The sequence below is a fragment of the Trichechus manatus genome, unplaced genomic scaffold (assembly GCF_000243295.1).
Source record: "Trichechus manatus latirostris isolate Lorelei unplaced genomic scaffold, TriManLat1.0 scaffold00131, whole genome shotgun sequence".
NCBI classification, from domain to species: Eukaryota; Metazoa; Chordata; class Mammalia; order Sirenia; family Trichechidae; genus Trichechus; species Trichechus manatus.
In genome coordinates, this window is record NW_004444067.1 from 1145449 (window position 1) to 1169701 (window position 24253).

The following is a 24253-nucleotide window of genomic DNA, read 5'->3' on the forward strand; positions in this document are numbered from 1 at the left end:
CGGGGAGCGGCGCGCGCGAGGCCCGGCCGCCTCAGGCCGGAAGCTGCCGCTCCAACTTCGGGTCCCACGCGCGCCCCGACTCGCTCCCCGCCCTGCAAGCCTTGCTCTCCCATAAACCTAAGTCCTCAAGGGCTGGGGCTCGATTCCAGGACAGTGAGGTCCGTTCCCTCCCCCCACAGCCCCCCACCCCCAGTGCAGACCTGTCCCAGGATCTCTTGGCGCCAACACCACAGGCTCTGTCAGCAGACTTGTGAATAGCACTAAAGGAACCAAATGCCCCTGGGGAGAGGGTACAAGGAGATTGGCCGAAATTATGACTGTTTAGGATAGCTTTTTAAGAATGAAGTTGGTTAGGAGTAAAATGACAAATCAAGGAGAACATACTGCAAGATGTCACAAGGCATTGGAAATGGTATGGGCAAATCAAAGGCAATTAATTGAAGCTCCAACCTACATGCCGATACCTAGATGAGATACTTAGATATGGGCCAGCGAGATTTGTAGATATAGGCATCGATTAATTCTTCCCTCAAGACACCAACCAATTATGCTGTCAGCCAAAAAAGTGAAAATACTTGGTGGTCATCAGTAGTGGGAGTAATAATATCCACAGAATCCGCAGGAAGCACTAGTCTCAGACCCCAAAAAGGAACTGGAAGAGGATCTGAAATAGCTTTCTTCGTCTTAATGTTCCATCATTGTATATGACTCTCCAAGTGGGCAATAAAAAGGCCAAAAGGGTACTCGAAGAAAACAGTGAGGTGTCTATTTATTGGACGTGGATGGGCTTGTTTGCCAAAATCTGAACTAATGGAACTAAACGGGACGCGCCTAAAACGCAGAGGTAGTTTACCTGTCAGAAGCATTATCTTATATGGTTGAGAGAACACATGAAGTGCTTTTACCCTGGAAGGAGGGGCAAGTGCAAACTAAAATTAAAGCAGTCAAGGTGAGTTCGGATAAAGTCATGGATGGAAAAACCACAAAAGACTGTGCACGTCAGCATTTCTGTCAGAACTGGAAACTGCATGGGCTATGAAAGCCACCATTATACGACTTGCCTCAAAAATATCTGTCGTATGATGATCACACGGAGGCAAATGAAGGTGTCTCATCAACCACTAAACCCTCAATTCCTTCCCTCTGCCAAGCGGTACCTGAAGATCTATTAATCAAGATGTCTGAAGCACACACAGGGCTCTAGAAGGAGGTTCTTTGGTCTATAAGCCAGTCGGAAACTACTGTAACCCTGCAATGATTTCACTCAAACCAAGTAACAACAGAGAACTTACATATGCCTAGGACTTAAAGATGCCATTAAAAAATCAGATCTCACAGTGAGTCAGTTAAAATAAATACAGTAACATCACAAGACAGTTCATGTTCACAAATATTTATTGAATGCCTACGTGCAAGAATGAAAAAGACGTGGTCCCTGCTCTCACGGAGCTTACAATTCTATCACTCCAATATTTGACTAGACTGAAAAACCGCAGTACTTGTCTTTGTCTAACCATCAGCAGCACTACCTGAAGCACGTTTTTCACATTATTGGTCACTGTTGCAGTGAAATTGCAAAATATGAATAAAACCATTATCTTTGAAGATCTGTAGTAATAGTGATGGCACAGTATATAGCTCAGCAAATGCAAATTTATGGCTTGAATCCTCGTAATCGAAAGTCTACTGAAATAAAACACAAATCGGAAGGGAAAAAGCTTTGTAACACAGGTCCTAAGAATACTGGTATGCTTTTTAATATATTATCAAACTGCCACAGAACAGTAGCAGGGCAGGAAATTATTTCTAGCAAAATTTGTGCAATATAATCAGTTTAATCAGACCTGAAAATCTCATAGACACTCACTCACGACCAGTAAACGTGATTTACCTCTGGGGTTACTCAAGGGCTCTAGGTATGCATTTATTTCTTAAAGCTTCTTAAAGACTTTCAGCACAAGTGGCACAGTAAAATTTACTGAAAACTGCTTTTAAGATCTCTCAAGATGAAAATGACAAGGTCAACCTTTACTACATGTATACAGGTGCAGGATTCAGAATTCAAACAGCATTCAACAAAGCACCTGACTTTTCTGGGCTAAAAAGGGGAACACTTTTTTGGCTGGTTATCAAATTCTAAAAACAATGTCATAATTTTCACATACCTCTTGTAATGCCCAGGGGCAGCACCTCCCCTGAGGAGTCCTGTTTCATGTGCCGTCACCTTTAGGTGTGTAATTATGGAACATATGAAGGAGCGATTGTTTTGATCACATTGGCAATTAATTTTTAGGAATATAGCTTACATTTCTATCAACTAGCCTCCAACCTACCAATTTTAAGATCAAAGTGCTTTTTGAACTTACACTCAACAAGTTATCAAAATAAACAAAAAAAAGCCCACACCAGGGTGGAACTCTTTTAAACTCCAAGAAAGCATGTGTTTTTTGCAAAGATATGAGGAGAACATCTATTGGACCATCTAACAGAAGTATCAAGACACAAGGTATTTCTTAGGTCAGATTGCTTAGAACACAATCTACTTTTCTGTTTAAAAAAATTCAGTATTGTTACCTCAAAAGTCTATGTACCTCGGAATGAATCTGAAAGGTACCATTTATTGAACACTTGTTAATAAGAGCCAGGTCCCATAGGAGAGGGAGGCCGGAGGTGGCCAGAGCCAGGTGTGACACAGGCACCTCCTCCGCCTCCCTGAGCTCCCGTCCACGCCCAGCTGCTGTGCACTTCTCCAGTTCTCATACTGCCACCTCAGCTTCATCTATTGTGGCTTCAACTGGAGAGTTTATCGTTAACTTTTGACTTGGGACTCCAGGAGCACGGTGCCCCACCCCAGTACGGGCTCCCGTAAACAGAGGCTTTGTAAGGGAGAGGAAGGGGGTACATCCAGGTGGAAGGAGAGAGTTCTTTCTCTTTACACTGGAAAAGGCACTTCCCAGAGCGGAAATTCACTGGGCTTTTCACTAACTGCAGCACAGCCCCCTGTGGGTCCACAATACAGCTTACCTCCCTGGGGTAAGAGCTGCTGTTTAAGATGCCACCTTTCCTACTTTTAGGTTGAGTTGTTTTTAAGTATGGTGTTCACAAGTTAAGCATTACCAAAGGGAAAGAGCTGAGAGAATTTTCCTCGGTTTCCCCTTCACGGCTATGAAGAAAATAAGAATACAATTTATTTTTATAAGTGACTGATACTTCCAATCTATTACACACTTCAAAAATTAAAGCGTATGCTCTCCAAGAGAGAGGCGCAACAGATATTTTGATGGGGCATAATACCTTTCTTTGAATAAGCCAATATAGGCTCCTAAGAAGATAACTACTTAACAAGATAAAACTATAATCTCTTCTGAAATGGCAATTTCCTTATTAAGAATGTAATAGACTTTATAATAAAAGCTGGGAACAATGAAATATCCTAATTTTCAGGACAATTTTTAATGTCACATATAGGAAAACATTAAAGAAAGGAATGTCATCAGGAAGATAAATCCCTTTACTCTGCCTGACCCAAGCATGCTGGAGCTTAATTAACATGAACTTTTTCTTTTCTATAACTAGGAGATTAAAAAAAAAAGAGACTAGAAAAAATAAAAATATCAAGAATAAAGGCACTTGACTGTGTCGATGAGTAATTACTTTTGATTCGGCCTGTCTTCAACTGGTTGCAGGAGTTGGGAGCAAAAGTTCAATTCCTGGATAGGAGCGAGAGTGGCAGGGCAGTGCTCAGGCAGGCCCGCGTGCTGAGTTTGGCCACTAAACTATACGGAGGATATGGGCACCTGGCCTGGAGATCCACCAGGTGACGCTTTGGTGAAGGTAACAATTTGAGATCCCTGCTCAAAGGCATATAAAAATATGCCCTGCTAGAATAACTGGGTTGGGCTTGGTTCATTATAAGTACATGTTATTAAGAGCTGCACAGGAAGGAGAAAAGCGCAAAAGCAAGCCAAAATTGAAAACCTGAGCACTGTACGTGGGCATCAATTTTCTGTTTATCACCATGTTCAGAGCTTGAGTATGTGGGCACTGGGTTCCGACTGGCCACTGAAAAGTGGGCAGGTTAAGCAGCTCGGATTGGACAGACAGTCAAAACACACCTGCCAGGCCTCCTGCCCATGGGCTACTTCCCAGAGCCAGGGGTGTCACCAAATCGGTGGGCGGGGGCCCACCAGCCCCAGCAAAGGCACCAGGCTTGGTTCAGACACATTCCATGACCATTAGCAGTAGAGTATTTTGCTCTGATCCCAAACCTAGTGCTCTCATGGTGCCTACTATGGGAGTATTTATTTTTAATTTCTTTTCCGCAGCGGTTGAGGGCATGGAAAGGGGTTACAACTGTCTAGATGAAGACTCTGACGGACAGCTGAAGCCGTGTACGTTAAGGAAACCAAGGTTGCTCTAAACAGCCACCCTGGCTGGTGGTCTGTATTTCACCAAATCTTTATGGGATCAGTGTCAAGAGTGGGACAGAATCTACGTTCAGAACGATGGGCAGGGAGACACAGCTATCCAAATGTTTAACTTTTTCTTAAAAGTACTATGTATATGACAAAGTCAGAGACCTGTATCCCTCTCATTTTTCTTTCCTTACAAATTATAAAGTTTAGGGAAACACTGATTCATATTTATGTAGTTTTCTAATATCCCATTATTATTCTAAAATTCACTCCAAGACGTATGTTTCAAACAGGATGTGTATATCATCATTTAAAAACCTCAACACAACTGAAATTCAGAATATACTGTAATTTTTTTTTTTTTTTTGCATTTAGCAAGTATTAGTCTATCATTACGGAAGCTCTTTGTTCTTAAGCACTTATTTAAAAAACCTAAATCATATTTACAATGTAGAATAAGTTTATAAAATCGGTGTGCAAAGTTACTTGTAAAAGGATAACACTATTTGTTTAGAAACAAGTTGTTTCTCCATTTACATTTCCTTATTCTTGATATAAACTGGAGACATGTACTATTTAAAAATAACACTTTTTAAATAGTAAAATATACAAGAGGTTCCTGAGCATAACAAAAATATCTTGAAAATATGTGGCCATCTGAAGTATAAAATAGCAAGTGTAAAGAATAGCATGATTGTAAAACTACTGTTTGAAGGCTTATAAACAGTACAAAATAGTTTGCCTTTTCTGAGTGCATAATTATACATTAGTGCAAACAAAAACATCTCAAAATTTAATGGCTACAAATCTCAAAGATTTGCAGAGGTGCGCAAAACATGAAATTTCTTTAGTGTCATGCGAACTGAACCCAGTTCTCGGTTAATCCTTTCCAAACGATCTTCCAAGGCTTCCTAAGTGAAAATAATGGAAAAAAAAAGGTTAATTAGAATTCCAGATCAAGTTCACTGGTTCTGTAATTACCACCAAATTGACCTTTCTTTTAGCAAAAGAGCAAATATAAACGTTAACATTACAGATTCTTATTCTGCCTTCTACACAAATCTTTGTCATTTATTTTATTCCTTTTAAACTGCACGTGAATCAATTTTGCAACCATTCAAAATAACTGCTCCACTTTATAATATTCTCAGTATGGTCAGCACTCCAAGTATACAGAAACTGTAGCAGAGGCACCGGATCGGGGTCATTCTTTGGCTTTGCTGAACTTAGAAGAGCATGAGAGGAATCTTCCAAAGAGATGGGCAGAGCCACTTGGTGCTGTATACCACTTACTCGTATCTTGAAAACCAAATAACCTTCTTCTGACAAAACTTTCTAAGTTGAAAAGGAGGAAAAATGCTGGAGGAGGCTTCCAAAGGACAATGGATTTCACAATGAATCAGTATAACAACTTACATTTTTAGATAATTAGGACTACTACTATTAAATAAACAGTACTTGAAACATATTTATCATTTTAGATACTTTATTCAGTATTAACTCCAATATTGTCCTGAAAAAATTTAAAATTTTTTCTTTAATTACAAAAAGATTACATGTTCATTATAGAATATTCAGAAGATAGATGAGCAAAATTTTAATAATGCAATCCCACCATCAAGAACGAACCAAGGTCCCTCTTTCCTATTCTTTCTGCATATATATACACATTTAAAAAGAAAAATAAAAAGCAGAATCAAACTCTCTGCCTGAAAATGTCTTCCAAATGAACTTTTCATGTTATAAAATGTCCTTCTACAACACATCATTTTAAATAAATGTGCAATATTCAATTGTTATGCCACATTTAACGAAGAATGTTTTAGTAGAAATTTAAGTTACTTCTCATCTTGGGTATCATACATAATGCTGCAATAAATCTTCTTCAACATTATCTCTTTGCACATATCTTAAGTACTGCCTAGAGAATCAGTCCCAGAAGTTAAACTGCTGGGTCCAAAGAAATGCAGAATTCTAAAGCTTTGGATAGGTGTCACACTGCACTCAGAACGTTTGTGACAATTCTACTTCCCCTGCAGTGTGTGAGAATAAGCTTTTCCTCATCTTGGGTACTGCTTTTTAAACATACCTGTCAATGGTTTAAAAAACAGGTGATACCTTTGCTTAAATGTGAATTTTTAAGTTAACGAGTGAGGCTGAACATTTTTCATCTTTTTTTTTGCCCACTGTTATTTTTTCACTTATAAATCACATGTGAACATCCTTAGTCCCTTTTGCTGCCACCTGTCTTCTTAGTGGATGGAAACAGCTTTGACATCTATGAACAGAGACTAGTGCCATTGAAGTCGTATTTTGGGAGAATCAACTTTTAATAATCATTATATAAAAAATATATTAAACTAAACGTTTCAGATAGATCTAGAATCAGGGTATCAGGAATTTTTCTTATGCCTTCCCAGTAAAGTATTTTAAGAAGAGTTTCAGGTAGTAACTCAGTCATATGAATCACTGAATGTAAACTTTCAGAACAAAAACAATAAAAAGATATAAAAACTCGCTGCTGTCCAGTCAGTTCTGACACATAGCGACCCTGTAGGACAGAGTAGAACTGCCCCATAGGGTTTCCAAGGAGCAGCTGGAAATGAGCTTTTCCTATGTCAAGGCATGATAAAGCCAAAACAAGCAATTATATATTATACTAGAGACATATACTTGTTGTTATGTTTAAAGTACTACAAGAAGAGATTTAAAATGTCCCACATTTCATACATTTTAATTCTCTTTGAAAAGCAACTAAAAGAAATGCACACAATCCCTGAAACTATTGCCCTGAGACAATCTTTAAACCTCAACCAAAAAAATCCCCTGAAGTCTTCTTAAAACCAAACAATGGTTTAGTTTAACTAGTAAGGAATGTTTGCCTTGAGCATTGTGCTCTTTTAAGATTTACCTATGTGGGATCAAACCGACAACAGCAACTCGAAAGATCAGATAGGAAACTTAGGGGGCAGTGAGTTTATGTTAATGGGGGAGGAACAACTCAGAAAAGGCGGGTGAGAATGGTTGCACAATTCAAAGAATGTAATCAATGTCGCTGAACTGTACATGTAGAAACTGGTGAATTGGTGTTATGTTCGGTGTGTATATTCTCAACAACAATCAAAATAAAATAAATTATTGAAAAATAAAGAAATGCACACAGGCCACGTCACCCTTGCCACCTCCTGCTCAATAACAGAACCACATCTCCGTATTTTACCTCTACAGCAAGTCCAGTTGCAAAGTGCAACAATTTTACGTGCTTATTAAATGGAAAGGGGTTCAGAAATGAATTAGATTTGGAGAGGAAAAAAAACAAATACAAAAAAGGAGATTTAATGTGAGAGCATTAACAGTATAAAGTCTGCTAAAAGGCTTACCACCATTTGCTTGCAAGTTAATTTCAAACACAATTTCCTGACATCTGAAAGTAAAACCAGTTTTCATCCCTGGGAGCTAGCATGCAGTTAGAAAATATGCTATAATCACCAAACACCTTCTGTAAAGGCTAAGAGTCTTGACTGCTTGCTTCAATATGCCTAAAAGCTCCAATTTTAAAGTCATCTTGGATAAACGGAGCACAAGACTAGCATCAAGCCTCTAAAGCAGAGTCAAGCGAAGGCCTTTTACCTGGTTTAATCTTGTCTGCAAAGTGATTCGCCCACCAGTAGAAGGCATTCGGCTTAGCGCTGCCTCAATCTGTTAATGCAAAAGAATGTTTAAATAAGAGTGTAAGAATTCCAATTACTGCCAGGGAGGCTTGTAACATAGAATGGAAAGAAAAGATTTCAGCCTAGCAGTTCATTGTCCATTCAGTCTTTCTCTAAGTTCCCTCTGTCATCAATGAGTAACGACAGCATGGCACAAGGATGTCTGGCAGCCCAAACGCCACTGCAGCTTTGCTATGGTGTCTCACAGAAATTTCTGTGGCGGTTTGGCTCAGTAATTCCCTTCTGACTATTCCTCAGATGTAAGCATTAAGTTCAGAAAAAGATTTTTTAAGATGTTTGTTTGTTACCTGGTCTTTTTCTTTTGTAAGCTCATCAAAAAATCGCTCTGTTTCAGCCAAGGTCCTAATTTTTGCTGTATATTCAAAATCATTGCCATGTGGTGTCCCTGAACCAGGTGTACACTGTTCATAGCTAATCGATATATTCTTCTCCCAGGCTGATCGCGCAGGTACTTTCTTCACCCCATTCGGCAGTGGTTCGGGGCAAGAGTTACGATTAACATGGCTGTCAGAGGCTTTTTCTGAATAGTTTTCTTCTGTCAGAGAGGGATAAAATTTCTTCTATTTATCAATTTTTCCCAGAGATCACATACACATTAAACACATTACCCTATTTCACTTGCTGGAAATGGCTGCTTTACGGCCAAAAAAAGTCATAAAGAGAGATATGATCATCAATCATATTTACTTAGTGCTTTTTTGCCAAAGAATTCTAAAAGCTTTGCCCTCAGTCTATCTATCTTCACTAAGGGAGAGGTAAACTTAATACACACACAAGTTTCCAACATTTAGTGCATATACACCAACACTAAAGAGTTAACATTTTGAGGGCCAACATACATTATCTTAATAACTTTATTCTGAACTTAAAAATTAAAAGGAGGAAAAATTACCTAAAGCCTGAGTTGCACATAAGTCACAGAGTAACTTTACATTATTTATAGAGCAAATACGAGCGTAATAACTGAACAGTAAGGCCCTGGTAATGAAACATTAACATTAACATTCCCTGTACCTCAGTTTCCCAACTTTTCAACGAGGATAACAACGCTGACATGACAATACAAAGCATCGTGAATGCTTATCTGTAGAGGTTCTTTGAGGGAAACATATTTAAACACAGGATATTATAATGTGTAGAACCTTGGAAAAATACTAGAATCTCACAAAATGAATGACTAAACCCATAACTCGTAATTTTGCAGGAAAAGATACCTTCCGAGTCATCTACAGGAAGAAACTGGAGTTGTTTTCTTGGATTGGTACGTTGTAACGTAGACACAGGAACGGCATCTAAATCATCCAAAAGTATATCAAATCTATTGAATGAAGCAAGTTACTTGTGAGAAAAAAAAATGTTAGCTGATTTTTCCTATCTCCACTAGAAACATGAGCTGGCATCCAATTAACTCACCTATTTACATATTTTCTTGAAAAAGAAAGCTGGTCATATATTTCTAAAACTGAAATTTAATTTATATTTTATAACACAAAATTATGCTTACATAATACTTTAGAGATTTACAGCACTTACCCATGCATTATCTCAGTTGATCTTTATAACAACCTTGTGAAATAAGCAGGGTAGGTATTATTAACCTTGTTTTACAGAAGAGGAAACTGAGGTTCAAAGTGCTTACGGAATCTCTTCAAGATAGTGATGGGGCTGGACCTAGAGCCAGGTCTTATGCCTTAAGGGTCAATGTTCTTTCCATTTCAGCACACACTGCTGACCACACTTTCAAGGGAGGGCAATTTTCTCAGGAGCACAGATAAGCTTACATTTAGTGCCGTACCAGTACAGCCCCCTTTCTTGTATAAAAGGCTCAAGAGTTTCCCTTTCCCACAGACCTCTTCAGGAACACAAAGAACCATCATTCTCCATCCAAAAGCTGAAAGGGTTTTGAGGTGGCATTAGACATTTAGTAGCAGCGAATTTACATAGTTAAATTATTTTCATGCACGGTAGTACTTTTTATTTTTAGCATGACATTCATTTAGACAATTTAAATCCACAGGGTTCCCAATGACAACCAAAAAATTAGTGTTCACTAAAGGCATACGTAAGTTAACATTTAAAAAATAATGCAATAATACATGTTTTTTTAATTCTATAATTTTAAAGAACTTACCGAACTGGACTGCTTTCATTTTTGCTAAGCAGATGGCTAAATCCTGGGGACAAATTTTCTTTAGGGGATCGCTTTGGACTATAAGCCACGGTCACTGGTGTTAACATAATCTCTCTTTTTGCTAGAGAAGAAAACAAAGAGGAAATATTCTTCTCCTTCTATGTAATATATATGTTATATTGGCTGAACATAGTTTGTTTTTCAGTAGAGTACTTTTTTCTAATTTCAAAAGGAATACGATTTCATTGTAAGACTTTTTGAAAGACAGGAGTATAAAAAATAAAATTAAAATAATTGGTAATCCTAACATCCAGAAGTAACCACTGTTAACGTTTTACTATGTTGGACTGTACTTTCAGCACTCAGACTCAAAACTGGTTTTTCAGGATTTTAGAAGTTGACTGGAAATAAGATGGAGACACCAGTACGATCGTGAGCATTCCTTTAACACGGTAACCTAAGAATCTCCTCAGCTGCTATGAAAAACAGAAACTGAGGATACAGAAATTCAACGCTTACACTTTAAAATCATACTTGTACATTGGCTAAAAGAAAAAAGATGGCCAATGCTGAGTGCCCGTCAAGTATATAAAAAGACGTAGCTTCTCTTTCCAGACTAGCTTAAATTAACTTGTGTGAATGAACGTTTAGCTGGATCTCTGTCTACTAACTCAAAAACTCTGAGGTGGTATTAGTTGCAAAAATTTTACTGAACACGCACAAAAACCTCACTTTACAAAACCGCGAATTTCTTCAGTTCCAGTCACAGTATCTGTGCGATCAGACACTGCTTATTGAACAAGGTTGTGTTTAGGGGCCTTGGGCTCAGAGCCTCTACTACGGCTGAGAAGAGCGTCCAAGAACAGGAAACAGTCACGCAGCGAAGCGCGCGTAGACTGGAGATCACACTTTAGAGCCCAAGACATAGATACAGTTAACTCTTACTTGGAGTGTTTGATTTACGGTTTGAAGGTGGTAAAGATGATGATCTCTGAGAGGCAGAATTAAATCGCTTTTGTCTTTGTTGGGCACATTTCTCTGGGGATCGACTAGCACCGGCCGAAGTTTCTGTTTGTTGAGGATTCAATAATTCTACAAGAGACAAATGTAAAAAAAAAACAAAAACCAAAACAAGAACAGAAACAGAACAAACCTAGCTGCAGCTACACGCCTTTATAACAGATGGTCGCACCAAGCAACGTCTTTCACTCAGCTTACATTTCAGAGTGATTCTCCTCACTACCTAGGTGATAACAATTGTTTGCGATTTTATAATGATAAAAATGCTCAGTGAAGAAAAAGGTGGGGGCTTATAATGAATTCATTCTGGTTCGGTGTTTACAACTGGCATTCAAGGTGATTTTTCAAGAGAGTTTATTTTTAGAAAGCAGGTTACTAATTTATTTACTAGGAGATACTGCTTTGGAGATGCAACACCGAAGATGCTGATGACGTGGTTCTCAGGCCTGACCAAGGGGAGCACTGTAGAAGGTGACAGGAGATAAAAGTACAGCTGATCTAGACGTGTGAGCAGGAAGAGCAGTAAATACTCCTCGTCCTGCCTGAAGATGCTCACTAACCAACAAAGGGAAGCAGGAGTGGGAAATATTAAATCTCAATTTATGAACCAAATGCCTTTCATAACTTTTTGATGTGTGTATGCATGACAAAGTGATTAAGAGAAAACTTTTAAAATCCTGAAGAATGCCACATAAGCCTTTTTAATATTCAGAACAAAATATTTAATCTGCTCTGAATAAAAGGTACATGTTATTCCGTGACTGGGATAAATTATTAACTAGGGGATTCATAATCACCTATGAGATAGGGCTGAAGCGGCAGTATTACAAATTAACCTTTTTATTTCATTACCTGAGGGATTTAAATTTAAAGAAGGTAATCTGGGGAAGATAGCTATATTTATATCTACCTATCTATCTAACAGGAAAAAAATAAATACTTACTATTTGAGGCATCCTCTTTCTCTGTCTGTGTGCCCCAATTTTTAAATATTTTTTCCTCATTAAGTTCTTTGAAAGCTTTCATGATTGGTGTGTCTGAAGTCCCTCTCTGTTTTTTTATCAGTAAGCTTGCTGGTGAATCTCCACATGGAGAATCTTTTTCCGGAGGAGAATGGTACCTTAAGTAACAATTGTGAGACACATGAGTTGACTGGGGTTGTCATGGGAAAACCATGACAGAGAACCAACAACTGTGCCACGCAAATAAATTAAAATGGAATCTGCCTAAAATAGGCCAGTGCCTGTCAATTGTTTCCACATCCTAGCACATACGGAAATGTTCTATTTGCCCAGCACCCTGGAACAAATGGATGAGGTTGCTTGCGGGGGTGCTCAGGCTACCCTGAGGCCAAAAGGATCAAATCTTGTCCTAACTGAGGGCCCCACAGTGCCAAGAACACTGTGGGGAAGCTCTGCACAGCCTGCAGAAGCAAAATATCCTAAAAGCGTCAGCCTTTCAAAGGGAAATAAAAATCGGCCCCTAAAATTCAGGCATTAAAAAAACAAAGAGATGGCTCTTTATACATTCCTAACCATTTAAAGACAACTGAAATCCCTACGGAAAGCTACCAGTTCTTAAATGCACTCTTTGCATTTGCAAAGCGGTCTTACCCAGGAGCGCAGGTATCCTGCTGGCTGCCCGCTCGACTCTCCTGGACGTCCAGAGGCTGGCCAGTGAAGATGGAGTACTCGGCGCCTGGCAACAGCCACTTGCGCCTGCTGACGTCGGAAGTTGCTAGGGTGCTGTTAGGAAGAGAAATATCCTCAGTTATGGTAAGGTTTGGGCTTCATTTTAGACTGAGCACACATACAAAACAACTTGCTTTAGAGTATTCTTTACATATTTACACAGTTATTTAAAAACTACATGTAACAATCTGTATTTTAGATATATGAGTTCTATTTTACCGTTTCAAGATTCAACTAAGCTGTTATTTTCTGTTTCTGTCACTTCTGGACAGATAATTCTGCATCTCACTTGGGATTAAGGCACACTCATGTCCACACAGCTCTGAACATGCCCCAGCTGGCCTACTCCACACTTTACCCCCTCTACGTCCCGGTGTAGCTCGAGGTGAGGAAGGGAAGCCGGGGTGCGCTTCGTCTTCCTCCCAGACCAGCACTGTCCAACAGAACTTTCCCCGAAGATGGGAATGTCCCCCATCTGCAGTGTCCAATGCAGGAGCCTCTACTCACATGTTGGTATTGAGCACATGAAATGGAGCTGGTGAGACCAAAAAACTGATTTGTGATTTTTACTTAATTTAATTTGAACTTGAATGTCCACATGGAGATGTCTACTGGCCCTACTCTACTGGACAGTGAGACTACTGCTCCCCACGCTCTCATGAAAACCCTGCTCGTCTGAATGAAGTTCACTCCATCACACGTCAAGGTCGCTCACCTTCATCATCAGACTTCAGAATCTGCCTCCTGGTCTCCACACCTGCTCCTGCCCTCATACACACTCACAAGCCATCCTTGACCTCTTCTCCAACAAGCTGGCCCTCTACTCCTCCTCAGGGGACACTGGCTGGGTCTGTCACCCCCAGAGAACACAGCCTTTCAGAAACCAACACTCCAAAGGCGGCTCTCCCCTTCTGGCTCCCATACTCAGGCACACTGACAGCAGTGTGACCACCAGGCCTGTGACCCTGGGCCTCGCCATTTTCTAGTTATCACCCCCTTCTCGCTTCACTTTCCTCGTCAGCTACTCTGTAGTCCTCAGCTCAGGATAATAATTGTTGTGTGCCACTGAGTCAATTCCAACTCACAGTGACTCCATATGACAGACTAGAACTGCCCCACAGGGTTTCCTAGGCTGTAATCCTTATGTGAGAAGATGGCCAGGTCTTCTGTCCTGCAGACCCACCGGTGCATTCTAACCGCCCATCTTTCAGTTAGCGGGAAGTGCTTGACCACTGTGTCACCAGGACTCCTTGGATAACAATTCAAACCAAAAACACCAAACCCACTGCTGTCAAGTCGATCCCGACTCATCATGACCAAATAGGACAGAGTAGAACTGTTCCATGAAGTTTCCTAGGCTGTAACCTTGGCAGAAGCAGACTGCCAGGTCTTTTCTCCTACGGAGCCACGGTATGTTCTAATTGCCGCCTTTAGATTCGCAGCCGAGTGCTTAACCATTGTGCCACCGAGGCACCTTGGATAACAATAACTCACTTGCAGATACCCTGACTCCCTTCCCCTTTCACCTTCCATCACGCCTGACTGGCAGCAGACACCTGGGCCTACCCAAACACGGTGCCCTCTGCCTCACGCCCGTCCTCCTGCAGCCAAGCTCTGCTGGACAAAGTCACCTACTGTGCAGACTGGTGTCCCCTTACAGAATTATCACCACCACCTCCTGTGGATGCCCAACGCTGGCTAGCCAAACACCTTGCTCTGATCAACGCACTCCAGTTCTCCAATACAATCTTCTCATGCCCTCTCCACTTGGCTCAAAGCTCTCAGCTCCCATCTTCACTGTCTGGTGATAAATTCACTTCAAGAGAAAACAAACTAGGAAACAGGAGTTCCTGTCTTCTTTGCTCTGGCCCCCTCACAATTCAAGCGTCTTAAGACTTGCCTCTTACCTATTTTTACTTCAACTCCCAGTCACTCTTTTCCCTTTTTCCCCCTTTTTTAAAATTAATATTTCAAACATTCTTAGAAAATTACCAAGAATGCTATAACAAGCACCCATTTACGCATTCTCAGTTTTAACAAATGCTAACATCAAGTCATATTTGTTTTTCATTATAAGGCATAAAATTATATACATATATATATACACACACACACATATACAGAAAACCAGTCACCATGAGTTGACTCTAACTCATGGCACTCCCATGTGCGCCAGAGTAAAACTGTGCTCCACAGGGTTTTCAATGGCTGATTTTCAGGACACTGAATCTGAAGATCAGGCCTTTCTTCTGAGGCACCTTTGAGTGGACTTGAGCCTCTAACATTTCAGTTAGCAGCAAGAGTAGTAACTGCACCACCCAGGAACTCTCTATCTCTACATACATACATATACATGTATACATATATATGTGTACATATATATAGTTGTTGTATTTTTAAAATTACATAAAAGGCAGAATGTAAACATCCTTTTAATGTTGCTTTTTCTACTGGACATTATGCTTGAGATTTATCCATGTTAATACATACAACTCTATCATTCTAATCATTTATCCATAGTATATATATATCACAAGTTATATATCCTTTCTCCTTTATATGTATGTTTAGTTTCTAACATATTGTCTTTAAACACTACTACAACAAACACATGTTAAGAATTTCCCTGAGGTAAGTATCTAAAATTGGAACTGCGGAATTCTTGATGTGCACATTTTCAACCTTACTAGACTGTTGCCAGATCACTCTCCAGATCAGCTGTACCAATTTTCAGTCCATCCAGTAGTTTGAGGGCTCCTATTTCTTTGCCTCTTTGCCAAAGCTTAGAATGATCACATTTTAGGTTTGGCCTGTCTGACTGGTGTGAATGGTACCCCACTATTGTTTTAAACTTGCGTTTTTCTCTGATTACTAGTGACAACAAGCATCTTTTGATTATCACAGGCCATTTGGGTTTCTTTTACCATTTTTATTGTCTTTTTCTCAATGATTTGTAGGAGTCCTTTTATCTTCTGGATACTAAAACGTCACTTGTTCCTGTTCACTTACAAAATACAAAATATTTCAAGCATGCATGGACATTCAGCTAATACTCATGTACCGACCATCCAGCTTGTGAAATCATATTTTGCCTTGTACGCTTTAGATTTTTAAAGAGTGAAGCATGACAGATACAACCGAAGCCCCGTGCACCTCTCCAATCTCATTTTTCCCTCTTCACACTAAATTTGTGTTCAGCATTCTCTTGCGTGTTTTCATACTTTGACTACATTTGTATGAACCCATATGATACAGAAAATTATTTTACATGTTAAACTTCATCTAAATAGTTATCATATTACTTCCCTAACTGGTATTTTTTGTTGTTGTTTTTGTTCCATTATTATGTTCTTGAGATTAATCCATGCTGACAGCTTTAGTTCAGGGGTTAGCAAACATCTTCTGTAAAGGGTCAGATAGTAACTGTTGTAGGTTTTGTGGGCCACACAGTCTCTGTCACAACTATGCATCTCTGCTGTCATAGCACGAAAGTAGCCATAGATAATACGTAAATGAAAAGTTTGGTTGTGTTCCAATAAAACTTTATTTATGGACACTGAAATTTGAATGTGTCTTCCTTTTGATTTTTTTCCCCAAACACTTAAAAATGTAAAACCCATTCTCAGCCCACGAGCCTTACAAAAAGAGGTAAGGGGCCGGGTCTGGCCTGCAGGCCAGAGTTTGCCGACCCCTGCTCTGGTTCACACGCTGTCACACTGTATGGTATTTGCATAAGTATATTAGAATGTACTGTATGGTATTGTGCATAAGTGTATTAGAATGTGTACTGTATGGTATTGTGCATAAGTATATTAGAATGTACTATATGGTATTGTGCATACGTATATTAGAATGTACTGATTTTCCAGCTGGTAGATATTTAGGTCATTTTCGTTCATTCTTCAGTTCACTCCAAACTGGCTTCCACTTTTATCAACTCTATCCAAACTGTTCTCAAAATCATCAATAACCTCTAGCTTGCAAATCCAGTATAGGCAGTCCCTGACTTACATGACTCTGTTCTAACAGCTCTGTGGTGCAACGGACTGCTTTTGCGTGGTCTTTCTAGCCATGGTCTTGTAACTACACCCAAGTGATCAGGCGGGACTATGAAAATAAGGTAATTGGGGCCCTCCAAGGGAATTGGTCAGTTTTGCCATCCCGCTGGGCTTAAAACAGAGCCAATTCTGGAGCCAAGAGAGGATCCCACCACCACCAAGGAAAAACAGCCAAGAGTGGAGCGTGTCCTTTGGACCCAGGATCCCTGCGCTGAGAAGCTCCTGGAGCCAGGACATGGAGAGAGAGAGAGCTGTGGCACTGAAAACAGCAAGAAGCAGTGGCAGAGAAATGTTGGCTGAAGAGACCGGCAGGGAGACAGCACAGTGGGACTCCCAGTCCATGGAGTGAGAACGCCGAGCACCTTTGGGCCAAGACTTACTTGCAGAGTAGGGTGACTCTGGGCACCGGTTGGCAGGGACTTAGAGAGCTTTGGAACATTTGCTTGAGCAGGCAGAGGACAAGGGGTCAGAGAGAGATGTGCTTGGCCACTCCTAGGAAGAGGCTCTCCTGACGGAAGACCTGTATCCTGAGCGTTCCTCAACCTGAATTGTAACCTGTTATTTCCCTAATAAGCCCCGTAATCATGAGGACAGCCTGTTGAGTTCTGTGTGGCCATTGAAATGAATTATCAAACCCAGCAGAGAAGTAGCGAGTGCCGTGGGAGGGGGACAGCTGGTCTTAGAATTGGTAAAGATGGTGGAGAGAGGAGGTATGTCTGACCCTCGCCTCACAGTAATCAGCCTTGGGCTGTTGATCTTGATTCTCCTTCCCCCTTGTGGAGTTAGAGGAGGTTACACACCACGACCGTGCAGTTTTTACAGACTCCATTATAAGTCAGTTCTGACCTAAGTAGAATACCTTTTTTTTTTTAAGTTTTCATTATTATTGCCTTTTATTATCAGTGTCTTTACAAATCTGATCTCTGAATATCTGTGAGTGAACATCTCAGAATGATAATGTCAGCAAATTATGCACTGCTACATTATATGTAGTACATATTAGTAACGATAAAAGTACAGAAACAGAACAAAAAAGACGGTCGTAAGTAAGTGCAGTTCGTCCTCACTCGAATACCTGTAGACCCTTTTCAGTCTTCATCTTACCTGAGTTCTCAGCAGCATTCAACACTGGTGACTGCTCTGCTTTTCCTCCTAGTTTCCTAGCAGCTCTCTCAGGTGCCTTCGCCAACTCCCCCTTCTCTATCCAGCATCAGAGTGTTGGGGTTCTTCACAGCTTTGTCTACTTCTCACTTGGCACACTCTATTCCCCTCCCATAGCTGTAAGCACTATCTAGAAATAGAGGACTCCAAAATTTCTCACTCCAGCCTAGGTTCCTATTTCTGAGCTCCAAATCCAAATTTATAATTACCTGCTTGATTCCCACTTGGAATTCACATGAATCTCAAAATAAAATAATCAAAATGGTGCTTCTGATGTCTCCCCACTGTACACCCTTCTTCTCTCTTCCCTACTTCCATATATGGCACCCCTAGTTGTTCAAGAGACTCATTCATGACATTTCTCTTTCTTATCTTGCCAGGACAGATTACTCAATAAGCAAGGTAAGCACATACTTAGGGCATCAACAAAACAGGGGCACCAGTTGTCCAAAGCAAAGACCCATAGAAGCCAAACAGACAGGACATGAGGAAAAGCGAGGGCTGCAGTGGAAGGGAACTGGTAGGGCACTAAATGAAATTGATACCAGCTCTAATACGACAATGTGCCAGCTAGAAATAAAGTTCACGCAGGGTCAGGAGGGTGCCCATGTACAAGGCTGTGTAAGTATGAGGCCCCTACCACTTCAACACCTTCACTGACATCTGTCTCCTATGGCTCCCTCCCATGTAACTGAAACTCCTTATCTCAGCAGGTCTCTCGGGAGAATACTATTTCTTTCTAATAACCAAGAGGTGGGGGTGGGCTGTCGAGTATAACTCTTGCTACATTCTTCCAATATGCAACTGGATCCAACCTGAGTAGTTACTGGGCAAGGACAGATTATATGAATAGATAACACGTCTCTGAGCCCTTTTGAGAGAATTGTCTTGTACATCCATGTCTGCTGATCCAGCAATTCCAGCCAGAAGGGTCAGCAACGCTCTTTGCCCTGATACAAACACAAGGATATGCTCTTGTGCACATCCTGGTAAACAACCAACAGGAACTCCAGTCCCAGATGATGTGCAAAAGCGAGGGAACTCGAGTAAGTCGACCACTGCAATGAATTCATTCTAGCTACTTTTTAACTGTATAGCATTTACATACAGAGTTACGTCCTAAGTTTTGTAAACAAAATTGGTGAAAGTCAGTTTTTCGTTGTGGGAGATCAATAGAATTTTAAATTGATTGCTGAAACAACTAAGTTCGCTGACTCATTTTCTTTGTTGTAGAGTATGTGGAATATTCTTTTTGTAGAAAATGTGGTGTATAGTAAAAATCTTAGTACCCTGGACCCACTAAAAACTTTATAGTCCAGTTCATCTCATTCCATTAAAATGGCATATGCCACTTTTGCATTCAATCACTAATATTACAGTCGCATTTAAAAAGAACTTACATCATGGATAGCTAAAACACACACACATATACATATATATGTACATAAATAACCCATTCATATATCCCATTTGAATATATCCCATTCGAATAAGCAGAGGAGGGGGTACTACAGATTATCAGTGTTTAGGGCCCTCACATGCCTTAAACCAGCCCTATATATTGCCATCCAATTCATAATTATGTTTTGTAGATTCTGCCTCCGAATTTTCCCCCAAATCCTTCTCTTTTATCCATGTCCATGGCCACCACCAAGCTAACAGTCGGCCTTCCACTACTGCAATAGCATAATTGGTCTCCCTGCTTCTATGCTTTCCCCTCTCCAATCTTCTTGTGGCAGGCACATTAAAAATCAGATCACATCATTCTACTATATAAAGCCCCCAAAAGACTTCCCACTAGACTTAGACTCCTGGCCACAGCTTATAATAAGGTGTGCATCATCTGTCCACCTCTATGATCTCATCTTGGGCTACTTAACCCTTTCTTGTGAATATTCAACCCACACTATCCTTCTCTGGGTCCTTCAAAAACACTAAATTCTTTCCTACCTCAGGACTGAGCAATGCTAATCTCTCTGCCTGGAACATCCCTCTCCCATCCACACATTCTACTCCAACATCTCTATCTGGGGTTGACTTTTCTGCTTATATGTCACAAAATGGCCTTCCATGACCCCAACTCTAGGCCCCACAATCTTTCATTTGACCATTACAACTCTGAAATGTTAAAAATTACAATTTACCATAATCTTCTTCTGATAATGTTATAAAGCTATGATCTACTCATTAATACCTTTTCATAGCAAAATCATATCAAAGCCGGTTCTAATATGAAAACAACTATATATAATAATATACAATCAAGATAATTATCTCAGATTACAAAATTTTGAAAAAACTAAAGAAACCTACACAACTTAATGAATATCCATCTTCATACCTCTTTCCATTAACATTCAGATAAAATTTCTGGTAGTTTAAAAGGTCTTTGGAGATGTTGTAGCCCAATGTCCTTGTTTTACAGGTAAGAAAACTGAGCTCCAAAAATAATTAAGTGATTGGCCTAAGGTCACACAGTGGAGCAGAGTAAAAGAGCGAAGTAAATCCCACCTCTCCTTACTCCCAATCTGATTTCATTAGTTCCTCATTTTGGCAAATGTCTCTGTATAACAGCTTTCACAGTTTGCAACAATTATTATTTTTTACATAGCTAAGTTCTGTAATGACATTTAACCCAAACTTTCTTATGATTTAGACAGATAGCTTCTCAGTTCAAAAAAAGGGTGCACCAATTTCTAGCTTTATAGAGATTAAGCATAATAACTTACTTGGCACGTGAGGGTCTTGTGTGAGTTTTTGAATTGTGACGAAGACTTAACATATTTTCATGCTCTACTTGCTTGACTTGAGCTTCCAGTTTTGAAATTGTTCTAATTCAAAAGCAGTAAGATAAGCACATTTAAACAGATTTTACGTATCACTCAACTACAAATTATTTACTTAACAGACACTCCTAGAAAAGGGGTGACAAATAAGCTGCCCCGTACATAAACCTTTTTCATAGTAAAGTACCATCAGGAAACTTTAAAAAGCTGAGCAGAATCAGGAAAAATAAATAGAAAATAAAGGACAGTCATTAAACTTTACAAAGGAACATTTCAAGAACCACAGCTGAGGAAAAAACGAACAAATGGACTAAATTCAGCAAAGTAAAAACGTTACATAGATTTGACTACAGATCAAAACAGAGGATAAATTAAATAAATTCAAGCCGTCAAATAAACTGATTTTAACGTGTTTAACTCTAATATGTATGTACTCACGCATATAAAATATATTATAGGCACTACTCTCACAAAAGAGAAGAGGAAGCAGGTTTAACTTCTAACAGTAGAGCTATTAGAATTTCCTAATTTTTAAAAGATGCAAAGGCGAAAACATCCTAAACAACTCTCAACCTATAGGCGGTTCATCTAATTCCTGGCATGAAAGCCTATTTTCAAGTTTACCAACAAAAAATAACTACTGTGGCCAATTACTTGTTCTGAGAATATCTCAGAATCTTTTCTGTTGTCTTAAACCTTGTGTATGTCCCCATCTTATCTTTTAAACTCAAATCATTACCTACCCTGTTGTAAGGAAGATAATTTGAGAAAGAATAGCTCTAATGGGGTTGAAGTTTTATAGCAGTCTGATAAGGGGGCTGTCACTACAACTCAATGTACCACAGAAAAGAGTGGAGCAGTGAGAAAGCGAGGCAGCGTCCCGTTCCCCCATGGGAAGTCCTCTGGGTGCACTGAGCCATCTAGATCGGGGACGTTCGTCACATCCAAATACAAATACAGAAACATCTCTCGAGCCACTGAGAAATATCTAATCACTGCCAGAGACCATTTATGACTCTGTTCCTAAATGGTTTATTTCGATTAAGCAGAGCAAATCATTAACACAGTCTCCAAGCAAGGTCTTTAAGAAAGTGGATGACCACAGAGATGGTCTGAATGCTGTCTTCTTTTGGGGGCATAAAAATAGCTCAGTGGCCTAGACTGCTTCTGAAAGGGCGTTCTAGTCCAATGGTTTAATGTCATTTAGATTCTGTCAATGCTGAAAGAACATAGTATTTGGGGGAAGTACACATCTCGAGGCACAACCACCAATACGTTCTCATTGTTTAAAAATCTTCTTTGGCTAAATTCAAACGAATTTCCACGTCAGGGAAAGATGAGGATAAAATCAGTACTTAAACTGCTTAAAAATCCTCAAGGGAAACTTGTTTTCATCATTTTCCAGACAGACTCATATTTAAGTGTGGAAAGAAAACTTATGTAGAGGTATTGCTTATTAGTAAGATAATACATTTTACCTTTTCAAATCAGAAATCTGAGTATGTGCATCAAGCAATTTGTTCTCGGTTGTATTTAATGTATCCTGTGAAAATAAAGAAACAATTCAGGTAACTGAAAATAAATATTCAGATGTTATTTCTTTTATTTTAAAATGCATAATATAGAACTCATCTAAGGCCGCACCAGACAGCTACACAGAAAACTGTGCAGATACTCAGCAAGCGCGGCATCAACCACAGAGCCAATACCGACCATTCAGAGGAAGAAACGAGAGAGCCAGATGCAGGGCTATACAAATAGCTGTGTTTCAGTCCCCTGTGTAATAGGTACATCCCATTATGCTTTCTTGAGTAGAAACAATCCAATGTAAAAACGGACATATTAACCACAAACTTGACTAAAACCTCAGCAGAATGGAGGAAAAAAAAAAAAAACTGTGATAATAAGATCTCACATATAATGCAATTGGCTCCTGAAACCCCTAAACGCTTGGCTGCCTAGCTGTGGAGGCCTTGTCACTAACCGTGAATAACCACAACCCCGCATTTTATGAAATATAATTACTTGCCTCACTTACAGGTTATGATGGGGTTTCACCGAATTCAAATATGCAGTCCCCATACAGAGCTTTGATTAAGAGTTCAAACATAATGAATAAACTCAAACAACCCCACAAAAAGATAATGCTTTGAAAATCAAACCTCCTATTTAAACAGGATTAAATAGTTATTTGCATGTGTATGGTACCTTATACACTTCCAAACAATTTCATCTCAATTAACTCATCTCAAAATGCAGCAGCCATTCAATAAATATTTGTTAAATGAATTAATGAATCCAACACATTTGTGAGTTAAATAGGGCAGGTATTTTAAAATAAGGATACTGACACAGAGTAATTGAGTGAATGTTCTAGTTCAAATAGCTAAACGGGGATGTAGGAGGAAGGGAAAGGGTCAGATCTCTTCCTTTCCAATCCCAACGCGTTTGCCCCAACATGAAACTCAACACATGAACGGTCAACTGTTACCTTTACTCTTTCGTGTTCTTTTCCAAGGGACTCATACTCTCCTAAAAGCTACAAGGAAAAACAAAGAATTGCACCATAATATGAAACATTATAATATCAATCGAGGGATATGCTACAAAATAACTGCCCATATTCTTCAAAAATGCCAATATCACGGAAGACAGAGAAAGTTAAGAAACTGTCCCAGATTGAGGCAAGTACAGACCCATGACAACTGATTATGAGGAAGGATCCTGGACTGAATCCTGGAGTGGAAAAAAAAAAAGTACAGTGAAGAATATCATGAGACGTTTGGAATAAAGTGAATATGGTACTGCATCACTATTACATTTCTTGATTTTGATACTTGTACCGTGGTTATGTCAGAGAAGGCCCTTGTTCTTAGGAAATACACACTCAAAGTTGAGTGGTGAAGGGACATGATTTCTGTAATTTACTTTTCCAGTGGTTCGAGAGACAAAATGTGTGTACATGTATGCGTATATACATATATAGTGAGAGAATATATATGTATATAAAGAGAGAATATATGTATACACACATATACACATACACATAAAGAGAGGAAAAATAAAGAAAAATGTTAGTAATTGGTGACCCTGAGTAAAGGGAATACAAGAAAGAGTTTCTTATATTGTTTTTGCAACTTTTCTGTAATTTGAATTTATTTCAAAATAAAAAAGTAAAACAAAAATAATTTAATATCTATTAAAATGAAAGAAAAGCCCATGATCTAGAAACTAACTTATGCTATAAACTTTCACCTAAA

The 24253-nt window shown here is 39.4% G+C and overlaps 1 protein-coding gene across 7 annotated transcripts in view; it reads right to left on the reverse strand.

The window, feature by feature from the left end:
* Positions 1 to 758: 758 nt before the first annotated feature.
* Positions 759 to 24253, reverse strand: part of MPHOSPH9 (M-phase phosphoprotein 9) — a 61430-nt gene continuing 37935 nt past the window's right edge. For 5 of the 7 annotated variants that reach the window (XM_023739223.1, XM_004384983.3, XM_023739226.1 and 2 more), the window contains 11 exons: positions 23485 to 23532; positions 22472 to 22536; positions 20937 to 21038; positions 12911 to 13042; positions 12242 to 12417; positions 11223 to 11369; positions 10278 to 10398; positions 9361 to 9464; positions 8434 to 8681; positions 8046 to 8114; positions 759 to 5326 (listed from right to left, as the gene is read on the reverse strand). In XM_023739223.1, the coding sequence (XP_023594991.1) occupies positions 5225 to 5326; positions 8046 to 8114; positions 8434 to 8681; positions 9361 to 9464; positions 10278 to 10398; positions 11223 to 11369; positions 12242 to 12417; positions 12911 to 13042; positions 20937 to 21038; positions 22472 to 22536; positions 23485 to 23532 (1314 nt within the window). In that variant the 3' untranslated portion in view covers positions 759 to 5224. Of the gene's footprint in view, positions 5327 to 8045; positions 8115 to 8433; positions 8682 to 9360; positions 9465 to 10277; positions 10399 to 11222; positions 11370 to 12241; positions 12418 to 12910; positions 13043 to 20936; positions 21039 to 22471; positions 22537 to 23484; positions 23533 to 24253 lie in introns of those variants that run through there. The other 2 variants (XM_023739222.1, XM_023739227.1) reach the window with 2 other exon arrangements.